The sequence below is a fragment of the Protobothrops mucrosquamatus genome, unplaced genomic scaffold, assembly GCF_001527695.2.
Source record: "Protobothrops mucrosquamatus isolate PMUCROS unplaced genomic scaffold, P.Mucros_1.0 scaffold_280, whole genome shotgun sequence".
Lineage (NCBI taxonomy): Eukaryota > Metazoa > Chordata > Lepidosauria > Squamata > Viperidae > Protobothrops > Protobothrops mucrosquamatus.
The window spans coordinates 2,549,083-2,572,950 of NW_015386356.1; the positions used below are offsets into that span (position 1 = coordinate 2,549,083).

The 23,868-nt window shown below is 36.0% G+C and overlaps 1 protein-coding gene across 1 annotated transcript in view; it reads right to left on the minus strand.

Moving 5' to 3' along the window:
- Positions 1-20,528, minus strand: part of WWC2 (WW and C2 domain containing 2) — a 135,498-nt gene extending 114,970 nt beyond the window's left edge. The window contains exon 1 of the mRNA XM_015831813.2: positions 20,348-20,528. Within this exon, the coding sequence (XP_015687299.1) occupies positions 20,348-20,478 (131 nt within the window). The 5' untranslated portion in view covers positions 20,479-20,528. The remainder of the gene's footprint in view (positions 1-20,347) is intronic.
- Positions 20,529-23,868: the final 3,340 nt, after the last annotated feature.

A 23,868-nucleotide genomic window follows, 5' to 3' on the forward strand; every position in this document is an offset into this window, starting at 1 on the left:
CAGCTCTTAAAAGAAATTTAGAAACCTGAGAAGTAATATAGGAGGAGCCATCCCCTAGACAATATAAAACCAAATTACTAACATTAGAACCAGAGGGATCAATTCCAAGGAGAGACAATAATTTAATTCTGCCTGTGTTATACATAGGGCAGTATGATAAGACATGCTCCACAGTTTCAACTTCGGCCCTATCACAGGGACATAGTCGCTCACTAAACAGGAGCCTCTTAAATCGCCCATCGAGTAGTGCTGAGGGCAAGACATTGAAACGGGCCAGGGAAAAGACTCTTCTATACTTGGGGATGGTTAGAGTATAGAAATATGAAGCCATCCTCAATCCATAATTATTAAAATGGCTGAAGATCAAAGGGGAGCAGGTTTTATTGGCTCTGGCTCTTAAATATTGCAAATCTATGTACACAAGCCGTTGGACTACCCTAAACTGGGCGTCCTTGAGACCATAATCTCCCAGAGCATCCCCCGTAAAACCTAGCAAGTGGAGTTTCTTCGTCAGCTCCCTCTCCCAACGAGAGGTATGAGAGTCAGCAAACACCAGGGAGAGGTAGCTACCAGGGACTGCCGAAAAGAGCACCCGAAACCACCATTTGAAGGTGTTAATCCATGCCATGCATTCGACTGAACACAGAGCAGAAGGAATAAACTGGCCTCCTTGGGTAAAAAAGAATCTTATAATCTGCTGATGGCTACAGGAGGCCGAATTCAGCACCTGGGTTCGATGTTTAGTCCAAGCACCAGTATTCTGAAATCGAATACCTAAATACTTAAAATGGAAAACCTGCCTAACAACATTACCATTGATAGCCCAGTTGTATGATTTCCGGGCTCTGGACAACACCAATACTTTGGATTTGTCATAATTAATAGACAAATGGTTCTCAGCACAGTAGGACCCAAATGCAGAAAGTAATCTTTTTAGACCGAGCCTTGATTGTGAAAGAAGGACCGCATCGTCAGCATAAAGAAGAAGCGGAATCTTTGTATTTAACAACTTTGGGGCATGGGACTCAATGCGTTCAATGTAAAAGGCCAGGTTGGATAAGAATAAATTAAACAGAAGAGGGGCCAGGACACAACCCTGCCTAACTCCGCTCTCAATCGGGATAGGATTTGAAAGTTCTCCCTGCAAGCCGCACCTAACCTGGCTAGAGGTCTGATTATACAAAGATCTAATTAGGAACAAAAGACGTCTGTCAACAGAACTTTTGTGCAATTTTGACCACAACAGTTCCCTAGGGACTGAATCAAACGCTGCCTTTAAATCGATAAAAGCAGTAAAAAGTTTGCCACCTGGTGTGATAGCGTATTTGTCAACCAGGTGTGCTAGAACAAAACAGTGATCCAATGTGGCACAGCCCGCTTTAAACCCAATCTGCTCTGCAACAATAATGTTAGACTCCTCAACCCAAATGAGGAGTCTACGTTGAAGATATTTAGCATACAATTTTCCAATGATGGAAAGCAGGCTTATAGGGCGATAATCGGCAGGGTTGTTCCTGTTTCCTCATTTAAAAACTGGAATAATAATTGCTAGACTCCAAGAGATAGGAATCCTACCAGAGGAATTAATATGGGTGAAAAGTGTTGCCAGAAGAGGAATCCACCACTTGGGATTAGATTTTAGCAAAATGGGGGTATAGCATCGGGGCCAGGGGAGAACAATTAATCAGTGGAACAACCTGCCTCCAGAAGCTGTGAATGCTCCAACACTGGAAGTTTTTAAGAAGGGACTGGACAGCCATTTGTCTGAAATGATATAGGGTTTCCTGCCTGAGCAGGGGGTTGGACTAGATGACCTCCAATGTCCCTTCCAACTTTATTATTATTATTATTGTTAAATATTTTGCCTGCCAGCATAGGTTAAACATGGAAATGGCAGGAATGGCAAGGGGTGAGGTCCTTCTCTTGTTCCCAAGACAATCCTCCCAACCAATAGTCAAACAAGTTTCAACTTCTCAAACATTTTAGGTGCATTTGCTTTATATATAGTGGATAGCCCATTTTAGGAAGATTACATGTCATGTTAATAATCTGGCTAGAATCCACTGATTTTTCCTTTTTTCCTTTATATCAAAGTCCTAATTTCATATGATTTATATATCTAAATCAATTTCTTTGGGGAATCATCAGCTTTAGAGTTAGAGGCGGGAGCTTGTGAACTGTAAGTAGTAAAAGCTTAAGTTAGCCAGTATAACAGAAGGATTAATCAGTGTTGGTTTTCTTGATACAGATTGGAATTTGTGTTGGCTATGGAGATAAGATTTATACTACTGCTTTAAATGTGTTTACATTTACATTTTAAATACCTAACACTTATATCATTTTATATTTATTTTGTAGTTTGCTTCCCATTTTTATTCTTTTTTAAAGATAGCATGAGCACAGAAGAGATGTTAAATTTTAAACCAGCAACAATTAACATATATGTACAGGCTGTAATTCACTATGATTTTTTAACCACTGCAATTTGCCACTTTCATATATTTTCTCTGTTCCTTTGAAAACAGAAAGATGAAGCATTTAGAATTTGTATACCAACATTAATTCCAATGCTTCAGTCTTTAAAAGGAAAAAACACATTTTGCTGAATTTAAAAGTTAGGCAAATTTCCCCCATCCCATAAAACCCTAGGATTTTAACTTGCAGTGTAAAAGTGGTACTTCGAAGAAGTGTATCCATTTGTGGTGCTGGTCATTCAATACCCAGCTTAATAAATAAATAACACATACAATGTTCTGACCCAAGTCATGCTGGCAACGCAGGGGTCAAGTAGAGTCCATTTATTGCACAAATAACACAGCATCAGACAACCCACCAATGGTGCTGATGAAGTTCCATCCCAGCCCACAGTTTTCCCTCAGTCCTGGTTCCACGAAGCAGGTGATCCACAAGGCAGAGAGGGAAGTCCCAATAGCCACAATTACCAAGTCTGCAACACAAAGTCCAAGGTTCCAAAAACTAAAGCACAGTCACAGAGTCTGAAGTCATAGAACCAGTCCAAAGTACACAAATGGAGTCCAAAGTTCAGACCCAAGAAACACAATCCAATATTCATGAGGTACCATCCACAAAAGCTGGGAAGCTGTGCATCAAAGCAAACAGGTATTCCTGACAAACACACCTTCCTCCAGCATCTAGCTAAATTGCCCCTTCTCAGGTGTTCCTTGTGAGGTGGGACAGGGCTGTTTCCTCACAAGCAACCTCAATAATCTCCTCTGTGCATCCTTCTGCACTGGTCTCTGCACCTGTGGATCAGGCAGGGGAGGCAGCTGTTCCTCATCAGGGGCTATCTGTAGCCTGTAGTCACTGCTGACCCTCCATAGCTGATCGTCTCCAGCAGGCAGCTCCTTATCTGGTCGGCCTCCCCTCCCAATGCTGGATGGGCCTGGGATTGCAGCCATGTCCTCAGCTATGGGACTCTCCAGACATTCCAGGAAGGGTGTGCCATCCACGTCAGATGGTCACTCCTCCTCCAAACTGGAGTCCAACAGGATCATCACATACTTTTAAAGAGACTTCACTTCGATTATTTTCCATTGCAAATAATTCCACATCGTTCCATCTCTCCATTTCAATTTCTTACACTTCAAGGAAATACTTAAATAAAATATTAAATATTTAATTTAATTTGGCTAGATTAATTTATTTAATTTAATATAAATTATTTAAATAATAAATTCAACAAATAAATGAATTTAAAAACATTCAATACTTAAATACTTAAAACATCATTATTTTGTGTTTGTAGTAATTTGTAAGTAGAGTTGTAACTTAAGCCAAACATTCAAACGCCAAATCATGCCAGTAATTAAAATGTAAAATTATATACTGAACAGAACTGTTTTCAAGTATGATCTCAATCTAAGAAATAATTTTTTCACCAAAAAATGTAATGAAATATGTGAAAAATGAATAGGTTTATGAACAACAGCCAAGAAAAATAGAATACAGAGAAAGACAAAAGATTTATATGATGAAAAACCACAGTGAGGCAAGCAGAATGAGAAAGCTGAAGACTAAAAAAAATATTCTGAGAAGAAGAGGAAGGAAAGATGAAGCTCTAATGGCTGGCAAGCCAAAATGAACCTTAGACAACAATGTATTCTGAAGATGGGGCAGAAAAGTCTGGGATAAAATTTTTGAAGTGCTGGTGGGAGATCCAAAGATCCACTGAAGAAAATAGGTGAGCATTGTGGGGCAAATCTATCCAGCACAGAGAACCCAAAAGACAGGGAAATTCTAAATAACTTAAAAAAATGCCAGCCATTGTATTTGACTTAAAATTTGGAATTTAGGAATAGCAATACTTATATTTAGTTCACATTAGGCTTCATCCATAGTCAGAGAGACTGAGCTTACCTGAAAATGCCTAGCAATACCTTAAGCCAAGCCTCTTTTTACTGTTTTATTGCTATTTATCATCTGCAGAGTGGCTGGAAGAAATTAGTGCCTGAAAACAAAATCAGTAGCATACTTTTTCTTGCTGGTAGTTAAAAAAAAAAAGGTGGGGGACCCAACGGAGGTATGGTGTGTACTGTTAATTGGAACAGGTCCCATAAAGCTTTTCAAGTCAGAAGCCTGAATTTTTATCCAGCTTTCTGCCAAAAGTAATCTGAATAGTAAATTTGCGGGAATTATAATCTCTCACTATGTACATGCCAAATGGGTCTGTTTCTTATATTTTTGATCTTGGATCAAAGGTTTCAGAATTATAATCTTCATATACTTCATTCAAGCTATAAAATTATTACTCATAGGATGTGGGTTTGTCTTATTGTCATGAAACAATATGTATACATATATTAATATATTACAGATATCAATATACTATAAATGGGAATGTAATATGAATTACATATGTAGTAAAAATGTAGAACTTATCAATACATGAAGAATTATCGGAATGAGGAACATGGGAATCACTTTTCAGTGTTGGAAAAATAGGGCAACCTAGATTTACAGTCTTGGATTACATTTATGTGATTTTTGCTTAAGAGCTGGACTTTAGCAATATCATAGGAACTTTTCCTCCTTTAGCATAGCCCTGGGTTCATATCCTTTGCTTTTTAATCACAGCAATTTCTACTACTTTCTGGCTTATTTCAACAAAACATACTATCCACTCTTGTTTGAAATATGGATTTCTGAGGCAATATATATAATATATCTAGCAATATATCTAGCCTTCATTATGTAAAGGTCTATCAAAATGATACTTGAAAACTGAGACAATTACTAATTTGATACAAAAGAAAATGTTTGCTTATAACATAAAATACAATGTGTAAGTTAGGTGACTTTCACATATATTGTACATGAAACCCTTCAAGTCTTTTTCTAATCATTCTAGTCCTGATCTATGACAGTTACCACCTAGTAAAGTCAAAATTATTATACTCAACTTTTCATATATATGTATGTCTCTTTGTAGTCTTTATGGTTAATGATTTTGATATATGTTAGTCTTCAGGTTACACAGATGGCTAAAATCATAGATAATATATCATTTTACATAACAGTGAATTATGAATAAATGTAAATGATTAATAGTTAACAGTAAAATAAGAATGATGGCTTGAAGTGAACTGAAATAAAAGAAATTGCGCGGTTGGTTAAAAAAAAAGTGTGACAAAAGATAGACCTTCCAGCCTGCAATTCAGGATGGCAGATATGCAGGCCAATGGAAAGCTATTGAAAAAAAAAATCAATCAACATGAGTTAGCAGACAATACAGTTGGATATGCTGTTTTCAGAAACAGAGAGAAAAACAGAGTGAACGTCTAAACACAACAGCAAATATTGGTAAGACTATGCCTATTTAGGGTAGATAAAATAGTACCTAACCCCTTCCATCATAATGTTCATTATAGCTGCTTGACCAATGAATCTATCAACTGCCAAAATAAAAAATTCAAAAGAATAATGAAAAAAAACTTCACCTACTCTACTGTCCAGAAAGAAAATATGTCTGAGGGGAAAAATAAGTATCAAATAGAATAGAATTTTAATAAAGAGTAGAATTTCAATAAAATTAAATATAAACATATATTCCTTTGTTCATTCTAAAACCTTGATTTACCATTTATTTTGTGTATAACAGTGATCTTAATGTAGAAAAGGGGACATCTTTGTTGGGAATACAGCTGACTCTAAGAAAAGAACTAATAATTAAAACCAGATATAGAGGACCCATTCTTTTTAATATACAGTCATTATATGCACTGGAAGGACTGAAACTACCCATTTAACATTTATCAGCCATTAACTCCTTCCATGATTTAATAATATCAAAAGTTAATTAATTCTTATATAAAGGGTTTAATCTCAGGCTTGTTTACAGTGGAACGAAAATCAAGATATATTAGCCATATATTTTTGCACAATCTTCTGAATCTTCTGAGGTAACCATGTGCCACTACTACTTCTGAATTGTCATATTTCCCAATCCCACAGTTAAACTTCTTCCATTGCCATCAGATATAATGATGACTATTTTTTATAATTGTAACAGAGGAATGAACAAATTCATAGATGGCAGCCTATCAATGATTATTAGTCTTAATGTCTGTTCTATGAATTATATTGCTTAATAAATCACATTAATCACATGAAGTGTATTTTTTAAATATTAACTGTTGGAGGGCAATAGAGCTGTTACACATCAGTTTGTGTTCTAAATATCCAGAAGGAGTCTAGTTTACTTTATGTGGCACAAAACACCAGTATACAGGTGCCTTTTGTATATGCAACCATGGGGATACTTCTGAAGCTCTTATTTTTGAATAGTTAAAGCAGCTGTTCCTTTACAGAGTGCATGTAACTGCTTTAGAAATTGTTTCAAGGTAGATTGCTGCATTATGTAGTTAAATGAAGCAAGAGAATATTTGTACTTGATAACTGTTCAACCTTTCCTTCCAAAATGGCACCTTCAGCTCTTAATACATTATCTCAAGTGACTTAGAAAAAAAGCAAAATAGTATAGCTGGTGTTATTTTTTTAAAAAAAATTAGAGAATTAGGGAAATTAGCTAGGAGAAAGCAAGAGAGGGAGAGGGAGAGGGAGGAAGAAAGAAAGAAAGAAAGAAAGAAAGAAAGAAAGAAAGAAAGAAAGAAAGAAAGAAAGAAAGAAAGAAAGAAAGAAAGAAAGAAAGAAAGAAAGAAAAACATACATCTTTCTACAGAGTTTTAAACCAGAAAGCTTCTCTATCCAAGGCAAATGCTAAAACCATTGTGCATTCCTGATGCAGGTCAAGTCATTAGAAACCAAAGGGACTATTGACTCAATTAATGGATGTTCCTACCTCTGCAAAGTAGCCAATGAAATGCAGAGGACAAGTCTGCAACAAAATAAAAAACACTAGCCAAGCAAATAAGAGCACTCAAGACAACATACAGGTAATCAGTGACTTAAAACTAGTGAGTTAACAACTGTTTGAAGTTCCAATGGACTAAAAAAAAGTTACCTGTACCCTGTTCTTTTTATGTGTGTATGTGTGTGTGTGTGTGTGTGTGTGTGTGTGTGTGTATAATTTTCTAGTTTTGCAATCATAAGTACTTAACAAACAATGTGTTGTCTGGGTCCATTAGTAATTCAGTGGTACATATTAACTTCCCCTATCTAGATCCAATACTACATCATCCAGTGCTTCCTCTCTTTTTCCAGTGGTATACATTTTTCCACACTAGGCAAATACAATTCTTATTGCTGTTAATATATATACAATTGAATATTAACATCTTTATCACATTTTTCTAATTTATACATAATATAAATAGTGTCAGTTTAAAATATCTTTTCTAACCAAAACATATCTCAATTGCATTTGCACTTAAAATCCATTCGTTCAATCAATATTCTGTTTTTCCCGCTTTTTAAAAATTTTGTTTTCCCATCAATGTTCAAAGTGTCTCTATCGCTTATAGTTTTCTCATAGTAAATTATATTTAGGTAACCAAAAGCTTCCCTTATTCAGATCCTCTTAGTATTTTCATATTTCCCTGCTCATACCAAAATATAGTATTCTAGTTGCAGATCCTATCTTTCTAGTTATAATAATACTTTTATTTGTAACAATTATCTATTCTCTTAGCCATGTTCAGACATCTATTTAATAATATAATATCCCATCTAATGGGTCAAAATCTCTATTTTCTTCAGACTTACTTTAGCTTTCTTCCTTTGCCAACTAAATTTCCAAATCAATGCATTTGAATCATCAAGTAGTTCTTTCTCTATTTTTGTGTATATTGTTTGGGATAAGAAAGACAATTTGATTAAAGTATTTTGGGAAGAATGCTCAGCTCATTTATATTCATTAAAAAGCCTCCCTTCTTCTTCCACAATTCTCCTAACAGCTTTATCTTCCGTTCGATTAGCTCTTCTTCCTTATCCTCAAATGTGTTCTGAGATCTTGACAAGTAAGATATCTTTTCCATTTCTTGTATTATCCCTATGTCTTCTAATTCTTCATTTGTCTGAGTCTGTCTGTTGCTTCCTTCCTTTAGGTCCTCCATCTTTGGATCCACTTCCTCCAATTTTCTTTCTATTTTCTGGGTTACTAGTTCCTTCTTTGTAGTCATTTTCTGAATTTGTAGATTTAGATTAGAAAATTGTTCTTTTATCTTCTTTGCATTATTTTTAGTCTCATCATGAGCTAAGGCAATTGTCTCTTGTATTGATTTCAACATAGAAAGAATTTCTTTCTGAGATTCATCAACATTTTAATCAACATTCATCAACATATGTCAAGCTGGGGGCTTTGAAGACAAGTGTTAGGGATGGTTTTTTACCATTTAAGGCTAAGTATGGAACATCCATTTTGTTTTTGTATGTGGTCTTTATAGTCCAATCCATTTAGGGATTTAAAAAGTTTCAGTCAGTTGTCATTTGAATTCCAAATTATTGAGCCAGCCTATCAGTCCATCCTTAAGCCTCCCCTAAACAAATATAAGTAAAATTCAAGTTTTTCTGTCCAGTGAAAAACATATCCTTTCTGTCCAGAGAGAAAAAAGCAATTAAAAGTTATTCATCAATCAAAGGTTTATAATCCAAAGTATTCCATCATCTCAATCTGTAATGCATGTTTCTTCTACAGGGAAATAGCTCCACGACACAGCTCTAAAAGTCAGTTAGTATTTGTATTCATAATCCAGACAGGCCAGTTTCAAAATAGTTTATCATCTCTGCCAGACAGATAAGGAGCCCAAGAGGTTTTTTTTCCCTTTTCCCAGCTACAGTCTTCAAAAGTAAAAGTTTCCAAGGACAACAAAAGTCTTATCTGAATCTGGGCTTCAAGCCAAGTTTCTTTTAAGCATAATAGATTGTAGTGCCATGGTTTGCCACTAGATGGCGTTGACGCCATCTTCCAGCTTTTTAAATCCAAACTTATATTGCAAGCTTTTCAAGTCTTTTTTCTAAAAAAGTCTCAAAAGCACTTTTAGTCCCGAATTTCAAAGCTATATATCTGTATTGATTCCAAATTAATATTGTAATTTTCTCTGTTTTCCCCAAGCAATTAGTTTGCCGCTTTTCTTTTCCTGAGGGAGTGGGGCAGAAATTCCCCTTCCCTTTGTCATCGGGGGGGATTCTTTGCTTTGGGCGTTTTTTTCCAGGAAAAAGTCTTAAAGTCATAAAGAGATGATAAAGTCTCACCCAGTTACATTCACGTTGCTCAAAAGTTGCTTGTTAGTGCTTATTTTCTTCACGAACGTGGCCAGTCTTTCCCCCGCTGCTTTGGAGGGCTTCCTCGGATCAAACGGAAGGGCCGATGCCCCTCTGCGATCAACAAGGGTCCCCTCCTTCTTCGTCGCCTCTCTGGGGTGACTTTCGACCCTTTTTAGGGTCTTCAGCAGGGTGAAATCGAACATGGAACACAGAGCCACGTCTTCCTGCACCCAATTCGCCACGATGCCTAACTATAAGTCCCCTGTTCTTAAAGTTTCTACTGCGCTGGACCGTCCCCTAGGATACATAATCACATTTTGGGTGCTTGGTAAATGGCTCGCATTTACAACAGTTGCAGTGTCCTGCGGTCAAAAACCAGCAAAAAAATTTCCATTGGATAAAATGGGTTCCCACTTGTAACCATGTAGTTCACTTAATAACCATCGAGAGTTAGTTAATGACTGTCATAAAAATGATCATAAAATCAAGTCTGGTTATGTGATGCCTTGACTTACAACTGCAATGACTTAAAACGAAAATTCTGATCACAACTATGATTGTAAGTCTAGGACTACCTGTGTAGGGAAAAGAATATTCAAAACCACAGCAAGAATATGCAAGATTGCATTTACAATGGGAAGAGTGAGCATAAAGGAACATCATCGTCCATTCTTGCCCTCCAAAAATCATTGCTGCTTCCTTTAGGAAATGGAGAAATTGGACAATGCAGTAAGGTAAGGCAAGGCAAGGCAAGGCAAGGCAAGGCAAGGCAAGGCAAGGCAAGGCAAGGCAAGGCAAGGCAAGGCAAGGCAAGGCAAGGCAAGGCAAGGCAAGGCAAGGCAAGGCAAGGCAAGGCAAGATAAGATAAGATAAGATAAGATGATAACCTTTCTTGTCATTTTTTTACTGTGGGTACAACGGCACACATCAAAAATGAAATTTAGTTGCCCGCTCTCAAAGTGAAACACATACATGACACACACCTAAACATACTATGAACAACATATGTACAGACCCACATCCCTATATATACATAGCAAATAAATATTAAATACTGTCCATAGAATAAACCCATAGAATTGAAATATTTATGTTTTCACATTCATATGTTGCCTATTTCTGCCACTCTAGACAGCTTACAATATATAAAATTTAAGGCATATATAAAAAGATGAAAACCATTAACAACAAAACTGTAAAAACTGTTCATTAAAAGCTGTTGCTACCATTAGATAAGAATGCCTGAATTGTTTCTGAAAGAAGACTAAATTTATTGTTTTTTCTAAAGCAAAAATATTGCAATGGTTGATGTATGATCTATGAGAGGGAACATCTTTTACGTTTCACTTCCTGTAAAAAAAAGTTTCAAAAGAAGCTTTATATAACTTGCTAAGGAAGAAATCTCTGAACCTAAGATACACTTCTCAGATTGGGTCACTCTTCCAACACTATCATGAACTAAGTACCTAGTAGCTACATTGAAGGAATAGACCAGTGATGGTAAACCTTTTAGAGACTGAGTGCCCAAACTGGAACCCAAACCCACTTATGTATCGTCGGGTGCCGGGTGGGCGTGGCCCATTGGGTGGGTGTGGTCAATTGGGTGGGCGTGGCTGCGGTAGTAACGGCAGACTGGGTGGGACTAAAAAGTTCAATCAATCAATTCCAACTTTGCAAGATCTTTTTTTCCTGCGAGAAGTTGAAATTGATTGATTGATTGAGCCTTTTTTTTTTTTTTTGCACATGGCGGCAGAAGCCTAAAGCGAAAAAGTTTTATAAAACCCAGCTGAAGGCCTAGGACTGGGGCGACGGTGCGCATGCCCACAGAGAGGGCTCTCCATGCCACCTGTGGCACGCGTGCCATAGGTTCGACACCACGGGAATAGACCATTTCTCATGCTGAGGGATTTCACACACCAGTTGCTCTTGGGGAGAAACTACAGCAGAAGCAGTTCAGGGACAAAGAAGCACCAGCAAATTGCATCAGTATTAGAGTTACCAGATCTGAGCTGCAAAAAATCCAGATAAATGTTAGATGTCAGCATGTTTTCAGTATCCCTTCACTGCAATTTGCTCTACACTAGTCAGTATGCAATGAGGCTGGCTACTGCTTCCCACCACTCATTGTGTGCTTTATGGATGCATGCCAACCATGCAATAGACCATGACTAGTTTTAGTCTGTTTTTTAAGATTGAAAACTTTTTTTTTAGATGTACAGGATCTTTATCCACAATTACCACAAAAGACATTTGCAACAGTACAGTTGCAAAGATTGAATAAAGTTATTCTTTTTAAATATTATTTATTATATTTATACTTCCCTCTCCTCACAGAAAGGTTTTTAATTTCACACAAATAATTAGATGTGCACAGTGTTAATCAATGTATTTTGTTCTCAAACTATGTAAGTAAAGAAATTATCTAATTAGTGAACAGATAATTACCAAAAGTGTTCTTGTAGCTCCTTGATTCCAGAAAGATTTTCTAGTGTTGAAAAAACTCAAGAGAAACAGCAAGCAAAAACGGGCAAATAAAATAACCAGTTACAGAATTGAAAGCTATTGCATTCTACACACATACCCTTGTCCATTTCAGATATGTCTCATAGATCAGGGCTTTTCAACCTTTTCACCCATTGTACCACTTTTAGGATATGGCAACATCCGAGTACCACCAGTCGCCTAGCAAGGTGTCAAAAACTTGATGACCNATGAAATTTGGAATAAATGTTATAATTGGCTAGAACAGAGAAAGAAAAAGATATAATTATTGATGTATATAAAATGTAAATAAGATGTAAAGAACATTTAAAATGTAAAGCACTGTTCTGTTAGAAGAAAAGAGTTATGTTTATGTAGTTTTGGTGTATGGTGTATGGTGAAAAATAAAAAAAATTTAAAAAAAAAAAAGAGGGAGAGATTTCAATTTCCAGAAGGTGGAGGCTGGGGATTTCTGGCAGTTGAAGTTGTCAAATTTTAGAAACATTGGTGTAGATCAATAATTTCAACCTTAAAATCAATCGCTAAATTAAGATGTGCAATGTATTGTCTTTGTAACCCCTCATGTTTTCTATACACAATTATAAAGGCTTCATTTATTATTTATGTCATTCTGGTTGAAGATTTTCACAAAAGAGCTTGGAATGCCTATTATTGATACTACTTCATAAGCAGGTTTAATTGATCCTGTGGTTTATTTATTTTTATAACTTTATTAAGCTGTTTAAGGCAATTAAAAAAAACTAACCAAAAGCTAAAAGTCAAAAAAGAAACTAGAAAGGGAGTCAGAATATAGTGAGAAGTATTAGACAGAAGTGCAAAAAATAAAAAATATAGAAAAAAATCCCAAAGAATGATTTCTTTTTCAGCAGATATAATAAAACATGAATTCAATTCTTGCTCTAGAATATCCAGAATGCTATTCCTTTTACAATCAATACCTATTTTGATTATGTATTCAAAGAATGGCAGAAAGAGATATCTAAATTTGTTTGGCAAGGTAAAAAAAAGCAAGAGTTAAGCATATAGTTCCACATTATGCTAAGGAAAGAGGAGGCTTAGCCTTACCAGACATAAGTGTGTTTTGTGGTTTGCTGCTTAGTTTGGTTAAAAGACTGGGAGATTTGGGTGTCATGCCTATTTATGGTATCACAAGGTTAAAATTAATGCAAATTTTAAAAATCATTTTACAGTATTAGAATTTGGAATAAATATAAACCTAAAATATGTCTTGTGACTATTCCCACAAGAAACATATTATAGAACAGAAATGGCAATTAATCAGAAATAGCCATGATATAGTGAATTGCTAGAATACTCACCAGATTCATTTAAAATAAAATTAAGAGAAGATTTGATATCAGAAGGATTTAAATGTCAATGGTTTACATATATGCAACTCTCAGAAAGATTGAAACATGATAATTTATGGTTTTGAATATGATAGAATTATATTTGAAATTTAATTACATATCAAAGATCAACATATTATTGCTAAAGTATATACATTTCAGTTAACACTGGAAACATAGCCTGAATAAGTTAAAGAGTGCATGATAAAGTGGGCTAAACATTTTGGATATAATGTACAAATGAAGCAAAGGGAAAATATGTGAACAAAGGGGATGAAATTTACAGTATGTTACAATCTGAAAGACAATTATATAAAATGATGTATAGACGGTATTTATCATCAGAGAGATTGTAGAAAATGTACAATGGGACTTATGTTGGAAAATCTAAGCACCAAGATGGGAATTTTCACCACCTTTAATTTTCACCTTTTTAATGAACATGTAAAAAAGCTAAACACAGATTAATTAAGAAAAGTTTTGAAGATCAAGATACAATTCAGACCAGAGACATTTTTGTTAAGGCTGATGGACAAAAATTTGGAAAAATTGCATGGTATTTTGTTCTTATATATGACAACAGCAGCAAGACTCTTATATGTCTTGGAAGGATCTGACAATGCCTACAATGGAAGAGTGGTTGGTAAACCTGATGGAACTGGACAGGATGGCAAAAATGATGGCTCTTATTACAGAAAAGACATTGGCTAAATTTAATACCAATTGGAAGCCCATTTTGGACTTTTTGTGCCAAACAGAAAAAAAAAATAAAATATGTATTTGAGTACTAATAGTATTTACAGACTGTAAAAGATGCCAGGTACATTGTAATTATAGATCCTGTCATTTGTGATTTAGTAGTGTTGATCCATTGCTTGCAACTGGAATTGATCAATCCTGGCTTGTCACTTGATGTCATGGGCTGAGAGAATGTGAGTGGCCCAAAGTCAAAGTATATCTTTCCTTTTGTCTAGGAGCAAAATGAGGTGTAAAGAGAGGTCCTTCCCTCACAACAGTGCTATAACTGGGAAGACTTTAAGATAGCAAGACCATTTTTTGAAAAAACAACTGGAAATTACTATCTGAAACTAAGCTATTTGTATAATTTATTTGTATAATTGTTCAACAGAAAATCTCAGACCACTTTATAAAGAACAAAAGAAGTTTGGAGGCAGGCAAAGCCAGGTAAAAATGATGGTTGATAACTCACAATATGCAACATGAGTATAAAAAATAAGCAACATATAGAAACTATCTTCATCTTATGGATTAGAAATTTTAACAGCCTAATTTATTTGAGGGGAAGAAGGCTTTTTTGGGATGATATTACTTAAGGGATAAAGCTTTTGCTTTTATTTAATGAAAGTTTTCCAATGATCTACTAATAAGACATGATATTCAGTCTATTCAGATGCTATGAATATCTGCTGACAACTTCAAAATCATCTGGGCCAAAACAGTGATGACAACAGACAGGAATGGAAAAAAACTGCCAAGGAAATAAGACTGGTACCCCACATTTATTATAATTTGTATACTGACTTTCTGCTAAAAAGTTGCTATATCTATGTTAAACTAAATGAACACAGTTAAGGTCATCCTGGAAGACTTAATGACGATGCTGAAAAATAAGAACAAGCCACACTTGAAAGAATGATCTTAAAAGCTTTAATAACAGAGAAAGTGGAGCCAACTGTAATAGAGAAAGAAGCTTGTAAATTTAAGGAGGAATGTGGAAGAAGTTTGGGTTTTTTTTCTCTGCAGGCCAACAGTTTTCTAGGTCTAGTTGTGTTTTCAAAAGAAACTTTCTTGCAGAACTTAAATCACATTGCATTGCTACTTAAAAAGTCCCTTGACAACCGAGATCATTGCAGATAGATAGTGGTTTGCAAACTTTGGATAAGAATTCAGTCTATCTTTACCATTTGCATGATTAAAGATTCCTTTTGAAAATTCAACATAGTGGATTTAGAAAAGAAGAGAAGGGAAGGGGGAAGGAGAGGTAAGATCCAGCAATAGGTATACTATTTTTTCCCTGTTAAGACTTATGAATATTATGTGACAAATTAGATGATTAAATCAAGTAAGCCTTTATCAAATTAAAGTCTCCAGTCTTTCAATTATTTCCTTTTCATTTATTTCTAAAATGTATTAGTCAATTAAAGAAAAGACAATGTATATTGATAAAAACAAAATAAACATTATTTAAAGTTCCTCTTTTATGTTCTTTGAGATTATTGTGTCTGTTCCAATTAAGAAAATAAACTGACAATTTTTATTATTATTAATAATGTTCAATGAATAACTGTGTAAATAATACTAGTATTAATTAACTTAAAAAATCAGAAACCAGCCACTCTTAGCATTTTGAATTTTCATTGAATTGAACAAGAGATATTTAAAATGTGCTCACCTTCCCCTTTGAAATCAATACTAACTGATCTTTCCCTATGTTTAAAACAATAAAAGTTTTGATCATTATTACACCCAATAGGACGTTCCACTGCAGCACGTTAAATTTAATAAAAATACACCTAATATTACTGTACTACATTAGCATTTAACCCTGTAATTTTAAATATGTACTTTCATTCTTCACTAAAAATATTGCAGAGGAGTAAAACTAGTAGTTTTGTTTTGTTGTGAGTTATAGTAAATGGCTTCCCAAAAAAACAATATGGGATGCTTCCATACTGTATATAGAAAAGTCAAAAGGTAGCATAATAGGAACTACATAGTAAGAAATTGTGATTATATTTAATAACAAATTATGTATAGAATTTAGATAAATGCTAGCAACAGAGATAGGTACAAATGTATACTTTATTCTTCAAAGTACTGTATGTAACAAAGTGTTTGGGTTTTGATGTCATCAGTATGCTGATGATACAGAATTATATTTTTCACCCTGAAGCAGCCAAGTGAGATTATGAAGGTTCTGCCTCAGTGCCCTGAAGTTGGGGTTGCGGAGGTCTTCCTGATTTTGCAGCTCCTGCTTGCCAAGCAGGACTCAGCAGTGGTCAGGAAGGCTTTGCACAACTCCATCTAATGTGTCAGTTGTACACGTTCCTAGATCAAAAAGCCCTTCAAGAAGTCACTCATATCTCAGTCAACCCCTCCCTCCCAGCTTGGCCACTGCAACACCTGCTACATGGGGCTGCACCTGAAGATCACACAGAAACTTCAACTGGTCCAGAATGCACCAGCATAAGCAAGCTGCACAGGTTGGTGCTTTGATTCCAGGTGCAATTCTAGATAAAGCCCTATGTGGCACAGGCAATGATTACATGAGGGAATGCCTGTCTCCCATCAAATCTGCCTGACAAATCTGATTCTACAGGGTTGATGTACTCCAGGTTTCTTCGGTTAATCATGCGATCTATCCAGAAATCTGCCTTGTCTAGAGCAGCACTTGGCTTCTGGATCAAGTTGTTTAGAACGGCCATGAGGGCCTGCTGCAATCTGTCATAAATGTGGGTCAGTTGCCAAGTACTACAATTACAATCCTGTGATCATGGGGCTAGTTTGACTGTTTGAAGTGCAAGTACAGGTCATTAGTCATGTGTTTCAAGGCTATCATAACTTTGAACCATCATTAAACTCATGGCTGTAAGCTGAGGACTAACTGTATACATTCAAATTATAGGTTCTGTGCCTAATATAACCAATTTTGAGAGGCTTAGATGCTCTATTGTATACAATAAGCCTTACATTATACACAAAAATCAAACAAGTAACAGAGAACTCATAATTCCAATAAATAATTCAAACCAAAGGCACAATCAACACATCTACCCCAATTCTTAGGAGGAATGCTGTTTCAAAGAACAGGAGCAGCACCTGAAATGGCCATCTTCAAGTCCCTGAAGATTATTTTATCTGAGTGAAGGGATTCTAAGGAAGTCTTTTTTACTTGGTATTTTGGATGGGCATAAATAATTGGAAAAAAGCAATTCCAAAGATATGTAAGTCGTAAGCTACAATAGCCATGATTTTAAAAGTAAAATAAGCACCTTGAATTTATTTCAAAGCAAACTAGTAACCAGTGCAGCTCTAGGAACAGAGTATAAGCAAATTACAATGCATCCATAATAGTCCAAGCTGTTGCAATGGTGTTGTTTCCACGTGGTTTACAAAGCAGCGTCAGATAGAATGGATTATAATAATCCAAATGACACTAGTGCAATTAAGACTACATCTAAAAGTATGCCAACTATGATCCAATATACCTATGTATAAGGGTTGAAATTAGATTCTTTACTTCTGTGTAACCATACAAAACAAACCTGCATGATGGTATATATTTGTGTATATTTTCTTGGGAGTAAGCCATATGGTAACTATAATAAGTTTAATTTCAAAGTTAATCACATAGAATTAAAATAGAAGTTTACCTGCTAAATAGACTGTATTATAGGATAATGAGAATCACACTATGTATATATTGAATTCAAATAAAAGGGCATGAATTAACTACTTTTCCCTCTTTTTGTACATAATTTTGTCTGAAGTCAAGACCTATACATTAGTTATCGATTATCTCAAGTACCAAGTACAACCTCTTTCTGTTTGTTTTGTAACAGTGAGTAAAGAGATTGACAGGCATTAATAGAGTTACTCCAAACACTGTCTCCTACACTATTTAAACAAGGACTTCACTTCATTAGCTTTTGTGAAAGAAAATACAGTCAAGCTAAGGACTGAAAATGTCTCAGGCCTTCTGAAATTAGGACATTAATTAAATAGTAGTCATCTCAAGCCTGATATTATCACAAAATATAAATTATATGTTTTTCCTTTATTTAAAAAAATGATTATAGATTATAGAACTATTTGTAGTTCTAAGTGAAAAGAAAAACCAAAAGTAGGATTAATTGTAGTCTCATTTTTAGGACAGCCAACATAACAAATCAGTATTTAGTTTTAGTCTGAATATCAAGAAATCTGAATGCACACCATGTACTGTATTTGTTTTCAGAAAAAAAATGCTTAGTCTGTAAAAAGTTATCGGATCAGCTAAAGTGAAACAATTGAAAATGCGGAATAAGTTAAAATACAAGGTACATGTATAGTTGAATACCCAATCATGTCAAGGATTGCCCTATTTTGTTTAAGAAGTTCTTCTAAGTTTTCAGAAACAATGTAATGGACAATGTACATTGTCCAATCAACATTTCTAAATATAAATACATTTTATTAACCTATTCATCAGGGAAGACATTCTGACACTTCAGCAAGGCATATAAAAACTTTCAGTTTCGAAGCACCATGACTCTGATACTATCAGAAATGTTACAGCTACCATTTCTTATTTTAATCAGGAAATTTAAAACAAGTCCTTCATTAATTATTCAATATAGTTTGTGTCATAAATTTCTAATGGCTTTTATTAGTGAAGTGATATTTGATTTTATTAGTTTAATAAAGACAAGCAGCACTAAAGTCTGAAAAGTGAGTGAAGAATTATTATGTATCTTAATGAATATTATAGTATATATTACTAGAGCAATATTTTTCTTAATTTAGTTAATTTCTTAGATTTCAGTATCACTTGATTGTGATGGTGGCAATTAAAAGAAAATTACTTTCATAAAAAAAATTAAATGAGGCATTCTATTGTAAAATTAAGATAGACTTTTCCCTCTATATTTAAAGAAATGTTTAAACGTCCTTATTTTAATAAATCTCTCTTCTTATAATCTGAGGAGAACAGGAGAGATAAAAGGATTCAGTTGAGGCCTACTTTTAAAAACTCAAGTGCCAGGCCTGATTAAGTTTCTCTCAATTTCATTACAAGGGCTTCACCTTTGAAAAGGATGAGATGGTACAAATCTGAGGCTCAGAACAAGGCAACATGCTTTTGTCTGGAGTAAGACAGGTTTTCAGAAACATAAAAACATTAAAACCCATTACAGTTCCAAGCTCCAGTTCCAAAAATAGATGAGCAAATGGCCTAACTAATTTCAGCCTTTTAATTATGTATCTAGAAGATTTGTTAAATATATTCTACCTTTTCATCAGGAAGATGGTTTATATTCTAACCAAACTTTCAAAACTCAGAATCCCAATATCTCTGAAGATCCAGCATCTTTTTTTTTATGCTTTAGTTTGTAAAGAGAAAACTATGTTTAAAAATCCTCTAACTTGACCCAATTCTTTTAATAGTCACAGAGACATTGCAAGTGGCTTCTGTGAAAATTAAATATTCCTTTTTTAAAAATAATAATCAGAACCTGTTTTTAAAAATCCTGTAACTTCACTTAGGAGTTTTATAAAAAGAAAGAGAACCTCAGTTTCCGTTCTATAGGTAAATCATAGTCTGCTGGGAAACATTTCAACACATAGCCATTACATAAAATCTGGGTTGGCGAATTGATCCGTGTTTTGTTCCAGTCACAAGAAAGAGCATGTTAACCGGAGTTCTTGCCTTTTCTTATGACTCTCTTCACTTTGCAGCCTACAGAGTCACTTTCCCTCTCTGTCTCCAATACACACCCTTGCCAGACAACGCATGCCAGAAATACACAAACTTGCACGCTACCACCCTCCTCTCTTTCCAAGATAATATTGGGGCGGAAGGGAACACTTCCCTTTTCTCCCTTGCAGGTTGTTGTTGTTGTTATCACTATCTTTATTATGTAACTACGTGAGACTCTCCCTTACACTGGGGAGGGGACTAGAGAGGTGGGGAAAAAAACAAACACAACTCCTCCTAAAGTGAGGACAAATGCGCCTGACGCCAATTTCCCCTCCCCCCCCGGGTTTAACCCCCTCCTCTTCGCGCATTGGGATTTGGAGAGGCGATCTACACCCACCTGTCTCTAGGGTCGATCCAGCTGGTCTGTTTGGTGTTGTGGTCGATGTAGAAGACTTTCCCATCGTAATCCCTCGCCTCCTCCCAGCCGTCGGGTAAGGGCAATTGCCCATTCCCCATTTTTCTAGGCATGGTCGAAGTCAGGGTATAGCTGCTCCATAGGGACAGCAAACAAGAAAGAAAGGAGGGAAGCGGGAAAAGACGCCCCCTCCTTCCCCTGGAGCTCTGGGTGGGTGGAGGGAGGCAGAATCGTGCAATGGGCCAGGAAACTCTCCTGAGTTTCAGTCCACCATGTCTGGACGGAGCCTCCGCCTTCGGGCCTTATTCCGTGTTGGCAGCAGGGGGTCAGGGGGTCCAGGCTAAGACGAGGCGCTGCTTATGTTCCGGGGGGAGGGGGAGAACCGGCTCAGTCCCGAGCGGCGGCGGCGGCGGCGGCAGCCACTCATTAACATGAGATTAGCATCCATCTCATCTGCATGCACATTCCTGGCGGGTGCATTCCTGAGCGTTAACCCTCTCCGTGCCACCCCGCTACTCGAAGGAAAGACTGGAAGTCCTGCAAGAATGTGCTGCGCGGGGAGGAAGAGGCACGCGCGAGCACGCACATCCAGGGGATTGGGGGGACCAGGAGTGGGACGGATTGGAAGAGACAGAAGGAGGGCAGAATTGAGCAGCGCAAGTTCTCCGAGTGACTTTTTTAAAAGTAGCAACTTTTTCAAAACAACAACGTATTTCTCCCATTCTAGAGTTTTTCCGTAAATTTGATCCTGAAAATCTAATAATTCTCGGCTCCAAGGATTTTTTCCCCCACATAACCCTGTGATTATAGTCGTGTGAGTGCTTTCCTGTCAATTCAGCACCTAAGGAGATAGTTTCTATTTTCCAGAAGACTTCACGTTTTTCCAAGTTGCTGCCGGAATAGTGAAATACTCATAGATCATCCTCAAACCAGAACTGTGAAAATTGTTTTTCTTCACCGCAATGTCTTTGTATTACTTTTGTTTACAGTCAGGGCAGTGAATTATTTATAGATGTGTTCTCAGCAAAGAAACATATTCCAGCATAAAGCTTAGCTTTAATAAGAAGACAAAGTTAGTAGTCCTGTAACAAACAGGTGGAATTCAGTACTTGAGACTAATAGACTGCATCATCCAGCTTGGCATTTCCCAGATGTATTGAGGTGCAATTTTCAGAACTTCAATCTGGGTATTCATGCTGGTAGTTGTGACGTCTACATATCTACTAGATCACAAATTGTAGCTCAAGATCCAAAAAGATCTTGACAGACTTGAACAATGGGCCCTATTCAACAAAATGAGTTTTAATGTGGAGAAAAGCAAGGTTTACACATAGGCAGGAAGAACCAGATTAGGCGAAACCTGGCTCAAAAAGAGTAACTGTGAGAGGGACCGTGGAATCCTAATGGACAATCATTTAAATAGGAGCTAGCAGTGTGCAGCAGTAACCAAAAATCTAATACAATCCTTGGTTGTATAAACAGGCATAGAAGCAAAATCACGTGAAGTATTAGTATCGCTTTATAAAACCTTAGTAAAACTTCACCTGCATCTAGTTTTGGTCATCACATTACAAAAAAAAAAAATATTGAGACTTTGGAAAAAATGCACAGAAGAGCAACTAAGATGATTAAAGACCCAGAGACAAAAACATATGAAAAACGGTTGCAGGATTTGGTTTGGCTAGTCTAGAGAAAAGAAGAATTAGAGGGGACATGATAGCAGTATTCCAATATTTGAGAGATTGCCACAAAGAGGAGGGAGTCAACTTTTTTCCCAAAGCACCAGAGGGCAGGACAAGAAACAATGGTTGTAAACTAATTATGGAGAGAATTAAGGAGAAACTTCCTAACAGTGAGAACAACCAGTGGAACAGCTTGCCGTCAGAAGTTGTGGGTGTTTCATCACTGGAGTTTTTTAAGAAGAGACTGGACAGTCACTTGTCTGAAATGGTATAGAGTCTCCTGCTTCAGCAGGGGATTGGACTAGAAGACCTGGAAGGTCCCTTTCAGTTCGAATCTGATTCTGATTCTCATTCTGATTTATTAATAGTGTATTAGGAGGCCTCTGTTTGCTTTCATCTTGCCCATACAGCTATTTTGCACATTTCTTTTCCTTACTTTTCTTTCTTTCCATGCTCAGTCTGACTTCCTTCTAGATTGCCATTCTTTCCTCTTTCTTTATGAATTATTTCTTTGTACATTTTTTGTAATTTGGTCTTCATTCATTCTGTGTGACCTTTGACCTCACATCTAAATTAAATCCACATTAATGCATCAAACATTCTTCATCTTAATACACTTCTTAATTTCTTTATTTTACTACATACACTCCATTCCACTGTGTTCAGGTTACTCTTTTGTTTATCCTATCATACACAACTTTCACTTCCATATAACAAAGTGGGCAGAATCATGTTTGTAACAAAAGACATTTTCACTTCTTTTAATATACATTACATCTTCTCATGTAATTATTGGCATGTTTTCCTAATCAAATGTCAAAATGATTGAATGTATGTTAAATTATTACAGCATACGTTTTGCATCTTTTATACTTGTGTCATATCATGCTTTGTGACATCATTTGCCACTCCCCCAAAGCCTGTACATGCTATGTACTATCTTTCTACCAGTATTTGATAATTTTCCATCTATTTTTTTAATAAATAAGTCTATCAAATCAATCTCTTGTTCTAGTTTTTCATCATCACTTTAAAGAGAGAAAAATGCAAAAAAAAAAGAAAAAGAAACAATGGATAACAATAAATATACTAAATAATGATATACTGAAACTTTTTTATTTCACTGAGGTGTTCCAATAATGTATCAGCATCCTCCATCTTATTTCTGAAAGAAATCGGGGAATATATATTTTCCTTTCTTTTTTTCAATATGACAATGCACAATATGATATGCACAAACTGTTTCCCATAATCTTTGTAATCTTATTTTATCAAAAGTAAGTTCCCAGTTTCTACTTTTTGCCTTTTCCACTGGGTTCAAAGGATTAGCTAGTGACATCACAGTTGTCTGGGCAATGTCCAGTTGGGGCTCTTTTCATGCCCCCGGCAGGAGCTGGAGCAAAGGACGAGAGCTCACCCTGCCCCAGTACAGCACTAGGGTTTCGAATGCAGGCTTGCTAACCTGCAATCCAGCGTCCTAACCACGAGAGCCACCATGCTTCTCACTTTTTGCCTCAATAAAGCAAAAATTAAGTATAGCCCAAAAACGTAAGTATAGCTATGTTCTTTAGATGGGAGATTTTATCTTTTTTTTTTTCAAAAATGCAATGCAGTAATTCCCCTTTTCTTAGAAATAAGGATATTGCTCAGGAATGAAGATTTTTATGATCAAGATGGATTTTTCCCCCAATATTACAATGCACACTGCCTTATTGAACTCTGCTAGGTATCCAGTAATCTTCCAGTCAGAGCTGAAGTGGTTGAAGTGGACCTGATGGGTCAACAAATGGGGCTCTATACTTTGTTCAGTACAGAAAGATT